Genomic DNA, 20,240 nt, shown 5'->3' with positions numbered 1-20,240 from the left:
TGTCATGTTCATGGACCCAGATAGAAATGACTGGTGCTTCATGCTGGAAGTAGCAAGTAGAAGATGAGCAGAATGTGGCCATAATGAGATGTACATATTCAGTAAGCTTGTAATATTTAAAGGGGTTGTCCACCTTTTATTAGGTGATGGCCTATCAACAAACTTCATTGGGAGCGGCGCTGTAGTGACAAGCTCAGTCCATGATAAAGTAGATGGACCTGTCTGCCCGTAGCTATTGCCAAACAGCTGATTAATGGGGATGTGGGGTTTTGGACCCCCACAAATCATCTAGTGATGGTCTATCCTGACTCCTGAGCATAGGCCTTCTTTTAATAAACAGCGGACAACAACCTTAAAAAAATGCTCACTTGTAATATTAGTCCCAAATGTGCCCCATGAAAACAGCATAAAAGCAACAGCTAAAATGGGTTGTTTCTGTTACTAGAGATGAACAATTCCATAGTATGCAAATGAAATGCATTATGAATGTGCCAAAATCCTTGGTTTTCAGTCAGTCCAAAACTTTGGGATTTGTCCTGCACAAATTGATTAAAGGGGTTGTCTCACTTTAGGAAGTGGCATTTATCATGTAGAAAAAGTTAATACAAGCCACTTACTAGTGTATGGTGATTGTCCATATTGCTTCCTTTGCTGGCTGGATTCATTTTTCCATCACATTATACACAGCTTTTTTCCATGGTTATGAACACTGTGTAATCCAGCAGCGTTGGTCATGCTTGCACATTATAGGAAAAAGTGCATGCTTGTGTGCTCTCCAATGCTCTCAGCCACCAGAGACCTGGTGCTTTTTCCTATAGTAGTCAAGTACGGCCACCACTGATGGATTGCAGGTGGTTGTAACCATGGAAACGAGCAGTGCACAATGTGATAGAAAAATTAATCCAGCCAGCAAAGGAAGCAATATGGGTAATAACAATACATTAGTAAGTGTCTTGTATCAACTCTCTCTACATAATAACTGCCACTTGCCGAAGTAAGACAACCCCTTTAAAATGGCAGCCACCATTTTAGATGTCAGAAGACAGGGAAGATAAAGAAGGACCAAATTACCTTGTTCAGCTGCCTTAGGCAATCGTAAAGGACTCTATGTGTCAGTCATTGATGACTCACTGGAGGAGTCATAGACACCATATAACATCCCAAGCAGGAAATGCATATGTTCTCTTGGGTTATATATAGGAGTGATAGGATGTCTGACAGAGAGCATAAAAAATCCAACAGTGCAGTGTGTTATTGAACAGGCTGTTTGTTACCACTGGCCACCATCCTTTTACCCATAGTCATAAATGTCAGTGTCACTTGAAAGGGTTTTGATATAGTCCAAGGAGACCTCTGAGCGTCATGCATGACATTTGAGGGCAATTGGGGAACTTTTGAATTAGACTAAATTTATTTGGACCAAATTGAACCTGACAGCTGAATCAGACCCAAAATGAAATTTAGGATATTCACTCAAGTTTAACTGTTACCCTTCTGTCAGCTTAAACCACACAACCCATTTTTCCTTATACCTCGTTAATAAGGTATTTGTGCTTACAGAACTGGTGCTCACTCAGCGCTTTTATTTCATGCTACTATCTAGCATGATGCAGTTGGTTGGTGGTTATGAAGATTTATTGCTATAAAAATAAAGGTTTTATGAAGCACAAATTGTACTGAAAAAGTGAGACCTGCAGTACACCCTTTTTCTTTAATAGTACCACCAAAGCACCTCCATTAATACTGCTATCAGACTGCCCCCATAATATTGAGAGACACATTATCCCATAGTAGTGACCACCACAGGGCACCAATAACATGGCTACTTTAGTCGCGTTTCTTCAAAGAACTGATTTGTCAGGAATATACATTTTATTATGTTCAAGCTAAGACTTTAACTGCTCTCTGAATCATTCAGATGTAGGTTTATATCATTGCTTTTCTGCATAATCACATGAAAGTTTGCCTTGGCTTATGAAGCAACATAGCATTAGTACACCATGGCTATACCACCACAATATTTGATGTGATGTGCATACTTCACTTTGCACTAGATTTACTGTGTTCCACGTCTAGCTCACATGTTCTTAATAATTATACGAAATGGCTTGGAGTTCATCCAAATGTGAGATAAGAATTTTTGTTGTATGCTTGGCAGAAGCATGTAGTTCCTTGTATTTTCCTCTGAGATGTTTTGTGACATCCTAATGAATCGTTGCTATGCCTCGGGAAAAATGTTGGCATGATGGTCCATCTTCTCCCTTTTGTCTCTGTGGTGTCCTAGAGCTTTATGTAACCCTTTCTAGATGGATACACATAAGCTTTCTGGTTGTAAATCTTGCTGCTAAAGATTGCAGAGACAATAATCTTAAGCAGTCAGTTACCGTCTTAGATTAGTGATATATGATATGTGTCGGATAACTTTATTCCTTAAAGGGAACCTGTCACTGGGATTTTGTGTATAGAGCTAAGGACATTACATGGGTTGCTAGATCGCCGCTAGCACATCCGCAATACCCAGTCCTCATAGCTCTGTGTGCCTTTTATTGTGTAATAAAAACGATTTGATACATATGCAAATTAATCTGAGATGAGTCCTGTCCCTGAGATGAGTCCTGTCTCTGAGATGAGTCCAGCGTGAAGGAGCCCAGCACCGCCCCGCATCCTCAGAATCTCCTCCTTGCTCCCCGACGTCAGAAAGCTAGAGCGCCATAATCTCGCAATGAGCAAGCTAGCGCATGCGCTAGCTCGCGCATCGCGAGATTAAGGCGCTCTAGCTTTCTGACGTCGGAGAGCAAGGAGCAGATTCGGAGGATGCGGGGCGGTGCTGGGCTCCTTCACGCTGGACTCATCTCAGAGACAGGACTCATCTCAGGGACAGGACTCATCTCAGGTTAATTTGCATATGTAGCAATTCTGTTTTTTTTACACAATAAAAGCACACAGAGCTATGGGGACTGGGTATTGCAGATGTGCTAGCGGCCATCTAGCAACCCATGTCCTCAGCTCTATACACAAAATCCCGGTGACAGGTTCCCTTTAAATAATTTTTTATATTTTTTTTTTGTCATGTCTTCTAAATACTACCTCCACCAAGCCGGACCTGTGAAGGAAAGCATACTTACAGTACATGCTCCCTGCTGCTTGGTTCACAGCTCCATGGGTCTACTTCCGGCATGGACAGGCTGCAGCTAATGACTGTCATCAGCAGTAATGTGTCCCCATGTGGCACGTGACCCAGCAGTGAGGCCAGTCATTGGATACAGTGATGCACATGACCCTGTCTGTGCTAGAAGTGGGGGACAAAGCACAGTGAAGAGCCAGATTTGAGTGGAAGCAGACAAGTATGCTTCCCTTCACAGATCCGGCAGGGTAGAGGTGGTATTTAAAAAAACATGTCAGTGCTGGACAACCCTTCAAAACGACTCTAGTAATAATTCAGACTCAAGTTCTGTATGTCTAATATTGCATTTTAAATATCACAGACCAAGCACCGTAATTATCACACAGTGCTAGAGGACAAGTACATCATTATTTTACAATTTAGAATTGACTTTGTGGCCATGTAGTGTGATTATTATGTAACTGTAGGTTGCTTGATTTCTTCCTTAGTGCTTTTCCTGTGTGCAGTAATCTGCAGTGGAAAATCCTTGTTATTATAAGCCTGGTAGTTTTGTAATAATACTGGTAATTTAAACATCTGTAGCTGTGGTTATTAAATTTTCACCTCAGCCTGTTGCCAAACAATGGGGATTTTTTATCTGCAACCTGTTAAGTTTAAATTGGCTGTACCCAGGAAATAAAAAGAGGCTCTTTGCAGCCAATGTACTTAGCTAACAGGAAGGAGTCGCAAGTACTTCCCCACTGGAAGGCTGCACTCCTTACAATCTCATAGAAATCTGGAAGTGTTAATTCTTTAAAGGAAACTATGAAATGACTCCAAGATAGACTAACCACTCTATCAACTATTAGTATTATACAGCTGTAGATTTCCTGTGGGAGAAAAAGCAGAGCTCTGGAAGCTGTATAATATGTTTGGCTACAAAGGACTCCAATACGAAGTAGCAAGAGAACTTTTTCAGCAACTAATACAGGCCATAAATTATAGTCTAACCATAAACCAGAGCAATAGTGCTATATAACTTTCCTTTATGTGCCGTAAATCCCAGCAAATCAGATAATTTTGATATGGTCTGAAACCATTTCCACTATAACTGGTGTCAAGATGTAGACCAGCCTTGGAAGTTGGACTGTATATACTAGACCACATGTCTTAAACACATTGCGCTATACAATACCATGAATGTTACAGTGAGATATTAAGTGTTTTTACAATTTCTTCATAAATAATAAAAATATCACCTTATAAAATCCAATATCTGAAAAATGTTTTATAGCAAAAAAGCCATTCGCCACTCAATTATTATGTTTAAGCCAAATGTATTGACTTACACTTTTTCTGGATCTGCCATCCTGGAGGAGCAGGAATACCTGTGCACCAAGTTTGGGCTGCAGGTACTGCCTCATGCTACCAGTAGTGAAAAGGGCAGTAGCAACGTGCAAAACTAGAGAAAACTCAGTCTTAAAGGCAAAGAAAAGAATAATTGTCTGTTGCCACCACCTGTAAAACCACCTTTTGGAGGTTGTCTTGCCATTGCCTCTCCAGTGCACCTGTTGTCACTTTCATGTGCAAAGCAGGTGAAATTGATTCACAATTAAATATGCCTTCTAACTGGACAGATTGAGATCTATGAAGTTTAAAGGGGTTTTCTGGGATTTGTTAACTAATCACCTATCCTGCGGATAGGTCATCAGTATCTGATGGGTGGGGGTCCAACAACCGGGACCCCTATCGATCAGCTGTTTGAGGACGCACTGGCATTCGCAGTAGCACTGTTGCCTTCTCTCAGCTCACCAAGCACAGCTCTGTACATTATATAGCGGCTGTGCTTGGTATCGAGCTCACCCCACTCACTTCTATGGGGCGGAGTTTCTCCTAGGCCATGTGACCAATGAATGTGACGTCATATGGCCTAGGAAAAACTGGAGAAGGCCATGGTACTTATCCGAGCACCAGTGTCTTCTTAAACACTTGATCAGTGGGGGTCCCGGGTATCGGAACACCACCAATCAGATACTGATAACCTATCCAGAGGATAGGTCATTAGTTAGATAATCCTGGAAAAACCCTTACTTTGGTTTATCCTGTGATGCTTAAAGAGGTATTTCCATTGTAACCATTGCAGTAGCATGCGTGGTCCATTTTAGCCTTGTGTAATGCATCCATAGGAGTGTCAAATAGGACCAAACATAGCATCAGTCATGTGATCGCTGCCATTTAGTTAACTTCTAGGCATACCAGTGTATTGAACAGCAGAATATAACTGTATAGACAGTACTACTACCTAGCAGCATCTCATCATTATGCCTGTCAGTGCCTGTATAGAAGCAGATCAAACAGTGTTCTCCTTGTGTCTCCTCTGTATGTGGTATTTTATTGTTTTATAGTTCATTTTAACAACATGATAACATTACCTAGAGAGAGGCAGCTATTTTACAACATCACCTAGAGACAGGCAGCCATTTTACAACATCACCTAGAGAGAGGCAGTTATTTTACAATTCACCCAATGGCAGACAGCCATGCAAATACACACACAGTGATGTCGTTATTGTAAGAGCCACAATATTAATCATTATTCTACCATTAGTCCTATTTAGTTATCCCATCATTGTGTCCTGTATGCTGACACAGCATATATGTCATGTAACCCAGTTGTTTACCAATTGTCAGGGGTCACATGAGTGATGTCATGTTTCAGATAGGCCATGGATAAATTACACAGACTGATCCCTAGGTTATACCATTCTACTGTGCAGATATGGACTATGCAAATAAAGGTCAACTGCCTGAAATGCGAAAGGTATGTAAGCAGGATTTTAAATACATGTAAATTTGAAAATGGAATTATTTCCTATTATATAAGCAAATACATCAGCAAATGACAACTGGAATACTCCTTTAAGTGCTGCCTTAATTTTTTGAGCACTGTACATTGAAGTGCACTTAGACTTCAGTAACCGAACATAGGTTACAAAAGGGTAATTTTGGCCAGTCTATGACTATGTGCCATTGCCTTAATTGTATTGAAAAGCAATAGTATGTGACAAGAAAATATGTACTGTATAGATAGTAGATAGATAGATAGATATACAGATATATGGTGGACCACTATAAACAATTCTGAGATTTGAAATGGGAAAGTTTGAAGTTTTTTCTTTATAGCTATGGCTGTAATATATTTTTCATCACATTTAATGCAGATCTTTGTATAGTACCACGTACACTTATGTGCTATGTTTTCTTCAGTTCTACATGCCACTTTGTAAAATCTGTCGAAGTAATTTTCAACAAAGTGACTGCAATATTTGAGTATTTCCTTATTAAGGGAGGTGTCTGATCAAAGGGTGCTGGACATTACAGCACAAACATTACTTACCAAACCACAGAGTGGTCGGTATTTAATCATCAAAGCATAATATAAAGTTTGAGCAGGGACTCTTGTATAAACTATTCACTTTGTGGTTTTACAAGACATTGCTAGAGTTTTAGATTACATTTACCTTAGTAAATAATTTTCCCAAAGGAAAATATGGTTACTTAAAGGGCAATTCCAACAGTTAAGGGGGTTTTCCGGGAGTAGAATACTGATTACCTATCCTCGGGGTGGAGCATCAATATCTGAGTGTGGAGGTTCGACAACTAGCACCGCCACTGGTAAGCTGTTTGAAGTGTCAAGGGCACTCCAGTGACTGATGTGGCCTTTTCACAGCATACCAAGCACAGCACTGTACATTGTATAGTGTCTGCGCTTGAATGGGACTGAGCTGCAGCTTGGCCATGTGACTGATGAATGTGATGTCACTGATATTGTTGAGCGAAGCATTTGAAGCGGAAATCGGTCCAAAGTTTAGGAAAACTAAGAATTGCAACAAATATGAATTTTCTCGTGCTTCATGGTAGCCAATCCGGTTTTACAAAGTGAAGCTAAGTGCAGAGGAGACAAGCCTTGAAACGCAAGATCACCCATAATGCCATGCAGCCAGCCAATCCACAGATAAACATCCCCTGTGATGTCACAGTTCTATAAAACCCTCACCCCATGCGGACTTCGCCATTGTGAGCTGAGCATAGGGAGAGACGTGGCAAGCGTTTGTGCACTAGGGACAGTGTTGTTTAAAACGATGAAAGCTGAGTTCACACTTCAGTTATTTGCTCGGTTATTTCATTCAGTTATTGTGAGCTAAAACCAGGTGTGGGTCAGAAACACAGAACAGGTGCAGATCTTCCCATTATACCTTATGTCTGAGTAGGCTTCACTACTGGTTTTGGCTCACAATCACTGTGTGCAGGGAGAGTGCAAGGAGACTTATTCTGCGTCAGTTTTATTTATTTATTTATTTGTACCTTTACTTATTCTTACATCAGCTGTAAACTAAGAAGGTCTTAATGATGACCATTCTTATCTTTTGCTGGTTTTACTTCTTTCAAATCATTTTTCAAAATCTCCATGTCCTAGAAAAGTCAGCAAGAAAAAGAGAGAGGAGGAGCTGGAAGTTCCTGATGACATATTCTCATTGATACTAGATGATGTGTAAAAGGAGGGAAAGCAGATGGTAGAAGAAGGGCTCCCACTGTAGGGCAGGAGAGTGCTGGGGTTGAAGAAATAGGTATAGCTCCTTTTTAAAGGTGCATTAAAGGTGCCATGTGGCCATTAACAATGAAGACCAACTATACAGTACAACTGCAGGCTAATTGGCCTTCACCACAGCATAGCTGCAACCCACCTGCAGCACGGACGCTCCATGTAGCCGTACCCTAAGAAGAGTTGCCTGGGTATACCTAATTTATAGTGATTTCTGATGAATTAATTCACAATGAATTCAATTTCTCGTTGAACTTTGGTGAAGCTGCCGAATCAAATTTTTCAAAACTTTGCTCATCTCTAGTCACTGGCCTAGAAAGAGGCCACAGTGCTCACCTGAGCATGATGACCTCTTCAAACAGCTGACTGACAGGAAAGCCAGGAGTTTGACCCACACCAATTATATATGGATGATCAATCCTGAAGATAGGTAATCAATACCCCACTCTAGGAAAACCCCATTTAAGCTTGTATGGTCTTAAATACAGCACAAGTTTCTTTGAGATCCAGAACCTAAAAAGGAGTGAGAAGAGCAGAAAAGTTTTTTTTTTTTTTTATTGGTACAAGGTCCTGAAACTGGACCCATCAGGTAACATGAAAATAGCATTCAGCAGTGATTTGTTTTAATGTTCCTTAAAGGGGTTCCCTAGGAATAATCACATTTTAGCAAGTGCTCGCAGCCTGCCTCTCTGACCAGAAGATTAATACTTACCTGTTCCCCGATACTCGGTTGTACACGCTGCCTCCAGTGTTTACATCAGGCACAGCATGGTCACATGCTCTGCTGCAACCAATGGCTGGCTTCAGTGGTGACTCCCAAGCTCTATGAATACAAAACACAGATGTATTGTTGCGCTCCCAAAATATGGCACCTACGTCTGAAATCACACCAAATGTCCTGCCTCTAGCTACCTGTATCAAGAACCTGCCCGCATATACAACTGAGATAAGTTGCCATCTACCGTTCCTGGGCAGGCTTTGATTTTAAAGAAGAGATAATGAGTAGTGCCCAGTACACCATTAACCTGCAATCTGCCACACTACAGCTATCTAGTGCCTGTCCCCACAGGTAAACTAAGGCTTTCATGCAGTCCAGAGAGAGGTGTTCATGATGACCAAAGAATAGTGGGCAGTATCCAGAATAGATGGGTTGGCATGAATCCAAAAATAGTTTTCCAGTGCTGAATGATATGCCTGTCTGTAAGATAAAACATAACTTTTAATACTACATAGTTAAAATCCACACAGCATCCCTCTGCTTACATGTTTCATTGCACAAAGTGCAAGCTCTGTGTGCAAAACATGTATGCAGAGGGACTCCATGTGAATGTTTACTTTGTAGTATTAAAAGTTATGTTTTACTGATAGGCGCTGGATTTAAGATATATATTTTGTGGATTATGTCTCCTATGCCCTCTGTCCTGGGAACAGTCCAACCTTTCCTTACTTACTTTCCAAGCATACACACCTTTGCATTTTTAACACATTTTCAAGGGTGTAACATATTTTCAGCGTTTCAAGGGTGAGCTGTGGTCTATGTTTGTATTTGGTTGTTTACTTCTACTTAGTACTTTGCGTGCACAAGGATGTAGTGTGAAGAAGCAGATGATTTAGTCATTTACACTCTTCATATCTTCAACACTATGGACAATGGATATCCACAGGCATTTGGTTCACTGTCCCACATGCATTCCTAGAACAGTTCATTAATACATGAATATCCAAATAGCCTGAGTAATATGTGCTTACCTAATACCGGATCCGATATTTATATGATTCAGAGGCACTGAAGATAATGTCTGAGCAGCTGTTATTCTCAGCCTTTTCTGCCATTCTTTTAGAAGCTACTTTTATTCTACCGATTGCAGTACATCAACAGGTTGTACTATATACGTGTATTGCAATTGCTGGTTCAGAAGCTTCGGCACCAATTCTTACAGAGGATTAGTTTCCCCATTCTGTGGAATTTGATGTGATGCTTGTTGATTCAAAGTCCTTATGTAAAGTAATAAATACGAATCATGAGAAACTAAGAATGTAATAAAGTAATTCTTGGAAACTGTGATAAACATCTTGGCATGAATGTTACGGAGCTATTAAACTATACAGCCGAGTCATGAATGCTTGCTCACCATAGTACGTCCTGCGGCTCTTTAAGAAATGCTGACTTAATACAACACATATGTTTTGTGACACATTCAAAGAAAATGATGTCTCATTTTTCCTTAGTTTACCCTTACAGTGATTGAGTTTCAGTGTTAACAGCGTTCACAGGGAACCTCAAGCAATTAGTCTTATTCTTCTCTTCTTGTCATGACAAATGTATGCAGCTTCAACATATTATATCTTACTGGTACCGAACAAATTTTAGTTATTTATAATACAAAATAAATTGTACTCAAAAGAACACCAGCTACTTTGTAGTTGTAGGAACGAGTTTTTCTTAAAGGGAACCTGTCACCGGGATTTTGTGCATAGAGCTGAGGACATGGGTTGCTAGATGGCCGCTAGCACATCCGCAATACCCAGTCCCCATAGCTCTGTGTGCTTTTATTGTGTAAAAAAAAACGATTTGCTGCATATGTAAATTACCCTGAGATGAGTCCTGTCCCTGAATCATCTCACGTACAGGACTCATCTCAGGTTAATTTGCATATGTATCAAATCGGTTTTTTTACACAATAAAAGCACACAGAGCTATGGGGACTGGGTATTGCGGATGTGCTAGCGGCGATCTAGCAACCCATGTCCTCAGATCTATACCCAAAATCCCGGTGACAGGTTCCCTTTAAAGCCTAGCTCCCCTCAAAATACAGGTTTTAGTGAAGGTAAGTCCTCATGCACTGTATGGCAACCATGTTCTCAGATATTCTCCCCACATACAGCATCTGATGGCGAATGCCTTGTCTTTTTTTATAATCATACCTCCATATGTCTGAAATTGAGGTACAGTAAAGGTCCCATGCACTTCTGTGAGTACCCTTCTCAAGAAATGGGGTCATGATGCCTTACTCAAGTGTAGAGATATAGATGTATTAATTTAATCCTGAGTATTAACCATGAATGTTTTTTCTGTTTCTTTAGGATTTTATGGGCAACTGCAGACATTTTGCCCCCCATATTACAATGATCCTCAGAGAAGCATGCAGCATGGCAATGCATGCAACATGGTGCCTCAGTTTGAAGACTGCTTGCCTCATGGTTGTGGGAACAAAACAGACTTTGATGTCTTTCATAGGGCATTCACATCTCACTCTGGTATTACAGGTATAGGCTATAATCTATTATTATGTCTGTCCATTTGTTTATTTAGATGGGCTTCAATACAAAATGAGCATTTACTGACCCCATGGTACAACTTGTCGTATAGTCCAGATTTGCAATTGAGATACCATTAGTTATCTAGATCATTCAGCTAGCCTGTTGACAGGTATAATCCTAGCAGCTTTACTCAGGAGCAGTACTCAACTGATGGACTGTGGTCTGAATCCAGACTGGGGATGATGGCTCTGAGTATGACCATGCAGAATGGCAAAAGAGCAGGGAGGCATCTAGAACAGCAGTGATATACATGAGAGCAGGGCAGTGTTCCCGTCAAACAGTATACATCAATCAGAAGCTTTAACATGCTGTAAACAGGCATTGCCATGCAGTCAAGCCACACTCAAGCTTATGGGTTGGTGTTCAACTCACCACTTACCTGACAGCAGACCCAGGTAAGTGGACATTGAACCAGCAAACAGATTTCAGAATTCTGAATGCAGTTCTATAATACAGGATGGAACTAAGGATCAGTACAAGCTACTGTATTTAATGTAAGGTACTGCTTTTTGAATATTTTTTTGTCTTGATGCATTTTTGTGTCAATTAAAGTGTCTGCTTTAGGCAATGCCTTGTCATTTGCTTTTCTATGGCATATGTGTGTAATAGAAGGTGGTTTCCCATTCAGGCCTTTTTCTATTAACCAGAGCCAAGAACTGGAGGACTTGTCTATGCATTACATGTTTACATGCCCTTTTATTTCAGTGGGTGCCATGCATTGCTTAATTCTCACTGCTGTAGGCAAAATGAAGGCTAGCCAGTCTTATGGTCATGTTACACAGGCCGATGATGCCGAGTCAATAATGATCACTGATATACAAGTTGATTTCTGCTCATTTAAAGGATTTTTCACATGGGTAGTTTCAGAATGGGGGACAAACTATTTTAATTACAACCATTTGTCCCCCATTCAGTTTACATATTGTTGGCAGCTGGTACATGGTGATTTTGGGTGATAAATTAGTATTTGTTCATTTGTCAGGATCAGCAGCACATTTACATGGGCCAATTATATGGAGCAATCATTTATATGTATGATTATTGACCTGATTTTAGGCCCTTAGGCTACTTTCACACTAGCGTTCGATCGGATCCGTTCTGAACGGATCCGATCGTAATAATGCAGACGGAGGCTCCGTTCGGAACGGATCCGTCTGCATTATATTAGCAAAAAAAAGCTAAGTGTGAAAATAGCCTCGGACGGATCCGTCCAGACTTTTAATGTAAAGTCAATGGGGGACGGATCCGCTTGAAGATTGAGCCATATTGTAGCATCTTCAAACGGATCCGTCCCCATTGACTTACATTGTAAGTCTGGACGGATCTGCACGCCTCCGCACGCCTCCGAGCGGAGCGGAGGCTGAACGCCGCCAGACTGATGCAGTCTGAGCGGATCCGCTCCATTCAGACTGCATCAGGGCTGGACGGCTGCGTTCGGGTCCGCTCGTGAGCCCCTTCAAACGGAGCTCACGAACGGACCGACGAACGCTAGTGTGAAAGCAGCCTTAGATGTATAGGGGTTATCCTTTTTAGAACAGAAATAAAAAGTTTGCTAATCAAAATACAACAGGTATTCCTTAATGCCTAATGTACATGTGAATTTAAAAGAGGGACGGTACCTTCAAGGACATGCATATAAAAAGGTGTTAACATTTCTACTAGTAACACTGCATGCAAAGAACAAATACAGTGTATACTGAACAATATAGTTACTTGCAATTTTTGTAGTTATACTGTATATTATTAATACTGATCATTTTGTGCTTGTTTTTTGTTTCAGTTTACGACTTCCCCAATGGATCAGCTAGCCTTTTCGGGGACCCACAGCGGAATAACTCAGAAGATACTAGCTTTCTGCAGATTAATGCAATTGATCGTTGTCCTAGCCAACTCTCATCTGTTTACACAGAGGGATGAAAACGGCTTATCCATATCATGTGCATCAATGCTAATCCATTTCAGACAAAAGACTTTACAAAAAGGATCGTAGAAATCAGTCCTTGTAAATACATGAATTTTATATTTAAGGGTGAACCAGAAACTGGAAATTAAAATTAGAATGTTAAGAATTCACAATATAAAAAAAAGAATGGAAATTGTACAAACTATTTAAATGTATCTGCTTTAAATATAACACAAATCAAATTCATTTGTATATAGGATCAAATAAATAGTTATTCTACATTTATTAAAACCTTCACCAGAGGGACAATGCGGCACTGCAAAATATTTTATGTTGTCAAAAAAAAGTACAAAGTGTGTCACATGCATAAATGCTCACTGAAACATATGACACAAAGAATGCCTGGTCTGACCTGGTCTAGGCTGACTGTATTTCTTTTTTTGGACATCCAACTACCTGCACAATAAAAATGTGGCACTTGCTTGTAAACATAAAACCACAACTGGTTTAAAACTGTCATAAAATAAAGAAAATTGTAAAAAATTAGTGATCAGATGCTATATACTGCAAATATGGCTCAAATGGATTTCAGTAGATATATATGTGTGTGTGCCCTAGTGTCTATCCTAAGAAGCTGCTCTAAAATTGTTCAGCCGTCGCACTGACCAATCGGGGAGCTAAACAGGAGAAAAAGAAAAAAGAAGCAGTCCAAACTTCCTAAAGTATAAAACGATACATACACTCCTGTAGCAATCAATCCTAATTTGTTTTCCAGTACTTATGATCAGTCATGATGAACAGTGTATTTTATACATATAGTATAAAAGATTTGCACTTATCACAAACATTAAAATCGGCACATGATTCTACCCGACCTAGGTGGTCATTAAAAGGATCTATTTGCTGCTGGATTAACAAGGAAAAAAAAACTGTGTGGACCTGCACAAACCTTTTCTTCTGCATAGTGTGAACTGTGGTGACCACGAGTACTGTAAACCTTTAATCTCCAGTTTACATTTGATTGCTACACCAGTGTCTGTCTAGGTTCAGTGTATTCGCCTGCCTTGCCTATTTTGCTCACATTGATCATGTTTTAATAATTTTGTAATTCAGTAGTAGCGGTTAAAGGGGTTGGCTCATCTCACATATTCATTGCATATCACTAGGATATGCTATCAACATCAGATACGTGGTGGTCCCACCTTTGTGACCCGCTACTATCTCCATAACAGAGCCCCCGAAGTGAAAGAGAGCACACTGCACATGCGCTGTGTGTTCTCTATTTATTGCTGTGAAATTTCCCAAAAATTTTTGAAGTCCCATAGCAATGACTGGAGAGTACACCGCATAAGTGTGGCCACCACTCCATTCATTACTTTGAGACTGCTGGAAATAGCCAAGATGACGCTCAGCTATTTTAAGTGGTGAATGGAGGGTGGCCCTGCATGTGCAGCTGCTCTCCATTCACTTTGGGGGCCCCATTCTGGAGATAGCATATCCTAGCAAAAGGCCATAAAAGTCTGAGACAACTCCTTTAAGGACTCCATACACATTAGTGTATTGTCAGCTGAATCTGCCATATTGTCAGAGTTAGCTAATAATCTAATGTGTATCGGAAGCCCCCGACATCATCTGTAGAAGGAGTGGGCAAATAGAATTTTTTTGCCTGATCATTTTGTTCTCCTGGGAATAAGCCACCGTGAGAGATATCTGGCAATGGCTTTCTCCTTTTTCCTCACTGACAACACATACATGTTCAGACAAACTTGACGTGTATGTGTATGGGGGAGTCGAAAGAGATAGATGTTGGCCAAACAAGAGTTTACTCAACAGCTATTGAAGGTGCATAGGCACCTTTACAATAGCTAAGGTAGGGTTGGGCAAAACCAGCATGTCACATATAATCTACACCAGAATTCATCTTTTCAAATACTTTTCTTTTTTTTTTTTGCTGATCTTGAGTTACTGCAATTGTTATAGTTCATCCTCAACTAAAGACGTATTTGCAGTTCTGCAGGCTGCTAAGCTTCCATCCAACCAATCCCTGCTGGCCCAGTGTCTATACAGAGCTTGCTGTGATGATTTGTATTCTGGTAAGTGTAGTCTTTTCACTAGACATTACACTGATCTAATATAGGATGTAATGCAGAAAGCCATGCAGCAGACTCAGAAGCTCAACTTCTGTTAGCAGAAACCAGCAGAACTGTGAATAGAGCTCTGTTCTATAATACGTGAGATGCTGAGATACTCAACTTTTGATATTATAATTTGTATTTATTTAAAGTTTCCTTAGCTAATATATGCATTTCTATACTGTATGTCAACATATTGAAGCTGAACCCACATTATAAATTACTGGAGTATTATTGAATGCTGAGCTGAAATAAGACACTAAACTAATATACTGACTAGTGTTGAGTGAATCAAAGTATCCGAAGTGGACTTCGATCTAAATTTCAGGGAAAATTCGATTCTCAGCGAAGCTGAATTCGTGGCAACGCATCAATTTTTACTGAAATGGCAGAATAAAGAATCACACTCGACTCATCCATTTGAGCACGAAGAGGCCGTGGTTGCCATTTAGATTGCACGGCGATGTATGGTCTCTTAGCGCTAAAATCGATAAGGTGAGTGTTTTTTTAACTGACGAAATTAATTACTTTGTGAAATTTGACAAAGCAGCCAAATCGAATTTTTGTAAACTTTGCTCATCTCCAATACTGACTCATGCCACTTCCACATAGCAGTGTATTGATCTATATTTTGCATTACTATTTCATAGGCTATATTCACATCTCCAGATATTTTTTAGTTTTTTGGTTCCATTGACTACTATGAGGTCCATTTGTTTTCTGTTAAAGGGGTTGTCTCATTTCAGTAAATTGAATTTATCAAGTAGAGAAAGTTAATACAAGGCATTTACAAATGTATTGTGATTCTCCATGTTGCCTCCTTTGCTGGCTTGATTAATTTTTCCATCAAATTATACACTACTTACGACCACCCTGCTATCCATCAGTGGTGGCTATGGTTGCTCACTTTAGGAGTGAGATAACTCCTTTAAGTCTGTCATTCTATGGAACAAAATAGTGCAGCATGCTGTGGTATGTTGTCCTGCAATTTTCCCAAAATCTATGGCAGAGGCTCCAAAGAGAACCTATGCTACAGATGTGAACCTAGCCTAAACTATCACCAGGAGGGGAACCTAAATAGAGAAAGATTGTACTGAAAACATATGCACCTTTTCTGTGTTTTAGACCCACTTTTGATTTTGGCATGCAATCATGAATTCAGACATGGCAGTTTTGTGGCGTCAAAAAGGTCACAAGTCATGGCAATGGGAACATTTTCATAGCAACTGCAATATTTATGCAACATTTCCTGATCCTCGCTACTTTTCACAGCGGTCTATGTTTAAGAACTAAAAGTGAGATTAGACCTGGATTATGGCTCATTACAATGGGGGACTTTTCCAAAAGTCACAACCTATGCCAGGCAAGCCCGTGGTGTATTGTTACACCTAAAGGTGTAAACCACATTACACTCACGCCACATACAGTATATTATTAAAGTGCACCAGTTCATAAATTTGGTGCAGCCACACATAACTGATTTAAAACTGACACAAAAACAACCGCAAATAATAAATGGCCTCCAAAGTGTCCATAGTAGAAGAAATGTGTCGGACTGCAACATACAGAAGCTATGTTTTCCTCTTCACAGTGCTTCAAATTTTTCAGATTGAATTGTTTCTGACCCTTTAATTCATATAATATTATACGAAGAAGACCTGATACATTTTTGATCATTACTTATTTTGAGGATTAGTTATCCAACACTCATATCAGCCCCATGGAAAGTAACTCTCTCTTAAACTAGGCTGTTAAAGAATTTTCAGGCATGAGTTGGGAAAGATGAAAATCTGTTCTAAATTCCGCCCGTTTTCCTATAGAAACTTTGTAATGCTTACATAACTTTTATGGTAGGAGTCCATATTCTTTTTTAAAGGTTGAATTTTACAAGAATAGCTGAATAGTCAACTGTGTAATCACATTTGGTGCAATTTGTAAATTAACAAAGATGAGAGTTACTTTTTGCATGGGTTATAGAAATGTTAGATACATGTGTTCCTCAAAAGGGTTGTCTCATGATGATAACCTCTGTCCATATGCCATATTAGGGCATATGGACATCACAAAGTCAGAGCAAAGAACATGTTAATAAGTGTTTTTTTAATTCTGGTGAACTCAAGCCATCTTGGTATGATAAGGACAGCCATTCATTTACCTGCTGCTCCTGCCAGACTGACTCAGGGTTTACTCAGGCTTCCTTTTTCTATTCATTGAAATACTGTTTAAACCCTCAAAACCATTTGATGTGACAGTTATGCAATATTATTGAACTTCTGGAAGAGGTTACATTTTTTTTCATAGCACTGTTTTTATAAAAGTCCATTATGTTCACTACAGGCTTGTCATGTTCAGCATCCAGCATCCATTAGCCTTGACTGTAAATGTAAGAAATATTTGTACCTTTCAGATGGTGCTCTGCAATTAAAGGTTGTAAAACACTGCACTATAGTACAATATACACTTTGTATTTGGCAGATAAGTGTTTGTATATCATTTTAATAATTTTATTGAGAAAACATGGTGTAAGTAGAAATGATGCCAACGTTCTACCCTTTAGAAGATGTTAAAGGGTTATCCAAGACTAAAGTTTTTAAGAGACTTCATTAGAGTGGTTGGACTTGTGGTGGGGTTCACATTTACCTGGTGCCTGCCACTGGATTGCAGGAGCATTGTCCCACAGTGCCTTGGCAGGTCCCGGGTCTCTGGGAATCAACATCCTGTCATTCATACGGTATGTCACTGGGTCAAGTGCAGGATGAGTGACAGGTCACCGCCAGTGAGTGGCTGCAGTGATCATGTGATGCCCATCAATAGGATGTTGATTCCCACAGACTCGGGACCTGCCGTGCCGGCCATGGAGCGATGCAGCTGGAATCCAGGGGCAGAGACCAGGTAAGTATGAACTCCACTTTGGGTCCAGCCACTCTGAAGAGGTCTGTTAAAAAAATGTAGTCCAGAATAACCTCCTTTAAGATGTAACCACTACGCAGTCTTAATAGCCATTACTATAAGTAATAGCCATTACTTCTTTTTTAGGGGAAGACTCCATGAAGCCTATACTTTTTCTCACTATTAAGCAGATATTTTTGTCACTACTGTATGAAATGTTGGTGCTCAAGCGGTTTATATACAGATTGCTGGATGTACCCTCATTGTAGCCAACATATGTATCTTACCATAGGTCTTTAGTGTTGACATCATTGCTGTGTTCTCAAATCAACTATGTTGAAATGACACTGCACTATAAGACCTTTCCATTTCAGCACTGTAATGGCTTCACATTAAGACTTCACACATACGTATATATACATACATGCATTGACTTCACACATGCGCAACCTAATTATATACAGTACTATATACACCTATTCTCCTTGCTGTAATCCTTATGTGTAGATACTTACTTTTATGGTTTAACTCTATGCAGTCTTTTATAGAAGTGTTTATACATAATGTATTGCTTAATAGTTGTTTACTGCTTCTGGATTTTGCTATGCGCGTTATTGTAGCATAAACATGTACATAGTATATTCTCACAGTGTATATGCTAGAAAAAACTTTTGGAGAACCATAAAGTATGTATGTCATCATCCAATCTACCTACTCATCAGAAAGCACCATCACTCTCTTTATATTGTAAATCTATGAAGTCCTGAAACTGCTGTGTAGCTGGAGCTTTGCTCCACTAGAGTAAGAGGAATGTGAGCTGGCTTCTGTGCCGTGATGGTGCAACTTTCTTTTGCCCCATTACCACCCTGTTTGGATATACTGACACTCATAGACCACTTTCATATGGCCATAATATAAAATGCATTTTAGATTCCACATTATAGATACAGTACTTAGATTTTCTAAAAAACCTAGGTTTTGTCCAGTAGAACCTCAGGAGGTCTGGATATTGCTGTCATAATATGAATGCTAAAATATGCCTACATTACATTCATGTGAAAGCAGCCCAAGGCTAGTAGTGGAGTGTTAAACATAAGGTTTTCATAGGTTACGGTTAGTGTTAGTACGATTCACATTAAGTATACTCTATGAATGGCATTTATATAGTCCAATGTCAGATAAAAAGCAAAAACAGCTTGTGCAGGTTCATTTCCTAATAATAATTCCATATGAATAATGTTAATGGAGACACACAAGTGTTGTTGAGTGGTATTTAATCTTATATTTCATTATGTGGATGCATCATACACACTCAAATTATATATATGACCTATATACTGTACGTAATGGGCAACTTTGCATGTAAATAGTGAGTTGATGAAGCTACAACACAAAAAGAGTTTACTTGTAAGAACTGTATTGTAGATTTATGTGAACATTTTATGTAAAATGGATATAAGAGGCTATAGACTGTAAAAAAAAAAGCATTTATATCTATATGTATTTTATTCCTCGTAGCAAATGATTTACCAAGCACTTTTTTGATGAACTGTAATAAAGTAAAAGCAATATTATAAATAACACCTTTTTGGATTTGGAGGGGCCAGGATAATTACAAAGAGCACATCTTGTGGTAAGTGGGTCATGCTGTATGTGGACAAGAAAATTGAAGAGACTGTACTGTACATACAAAAGATTACCTTATGTAATGTAGTCTATAACAAGCACTTTGGGACAGGAAAATATGAATATGTCTTCCAAGACACTATAGAACCGTTTGTACATAATTAATTATATGTAATCACGTATAGATTTCAGCAGCATTTATCAGACTGTATATCTGGATGATTTGTTTATTTTTATTATACACATTTTTTTATTGTAAGTCATCCAATGTTTTTAACATTTTTCTATTAATATGTATAATTTTATGATTTTTCACAGTTATGTTTCTTATAATCGTAAGTTATTTTGTCTTGTTTCATGAAGTTCTTTTTATTGAAAAGTACAAATGAAGGGTTTGTGTACATTCAACACAATAAAACTGGAAATATTTTAAATGATTGTGACTTTACAATTTTTTTCTACATTTATCTAAGAGAGAAGCCTGAAATGATGAGATCATAAAAAACAAAGGTCTCCTTCTTTTAGTCATTCTGGGTATAAGATATAATAATGAGATAGCTTAACATATTGTGGCATGTACTACAACCAATGATGAGGCCCACGCATAGCCATGTTCTGGCTGGTGAGGTCCCAGTAGGAAAACATTGAGAAGCTTTGCCACAT

General features: G+C 39.3%; 1 protein-coding gene across 1 annotated transcript in view; it reads left to right on the top strand.

The window, feature by feature from the left end:
• The window catches only part of GLIS3 (GLIS family zinc finger 3), a 387,825-nt gene extending 367,835 nt beyond the window's left edge, over positions 1–19,990 (top strand). The window contains exons 10-11 of the mRNA XM_044272013.1: positions 10,791–10,973; positions 12,808–19,990. Of these exons, the coding sequence (XP_044127948.1) occupies positions 10,791–10,973; positions 12,808–12,944 (320 nt within the window). The 3' untranslated portion in view covers positions 12,945–19,990. The remainder of the gene's footprint in view (positions 1–10,790; positions 10,974–12,807) is intronic.
• Positions 19,991–20,240: the final 250 nt, after the last annotated feature.

The sequence above is a fragment of the Bufo gargarizans genome, chromosome 1 (assembly GCF_014858855.1).
Source record: "Bufo gargarizans isolate SCDJY-AF-19 chromosome 1, ASM1485885v1, whole genome shotgun sequence".
Classification (NCBI taxonomy): Eukaryota; Metazoa; Chordata; class Amphibia; order Anura; family Bufonidae; genus Bufo; species Bufo gargarizans.
This window is presented reverse-complemented; position numbering and strand designations above follow the sequence as displayed.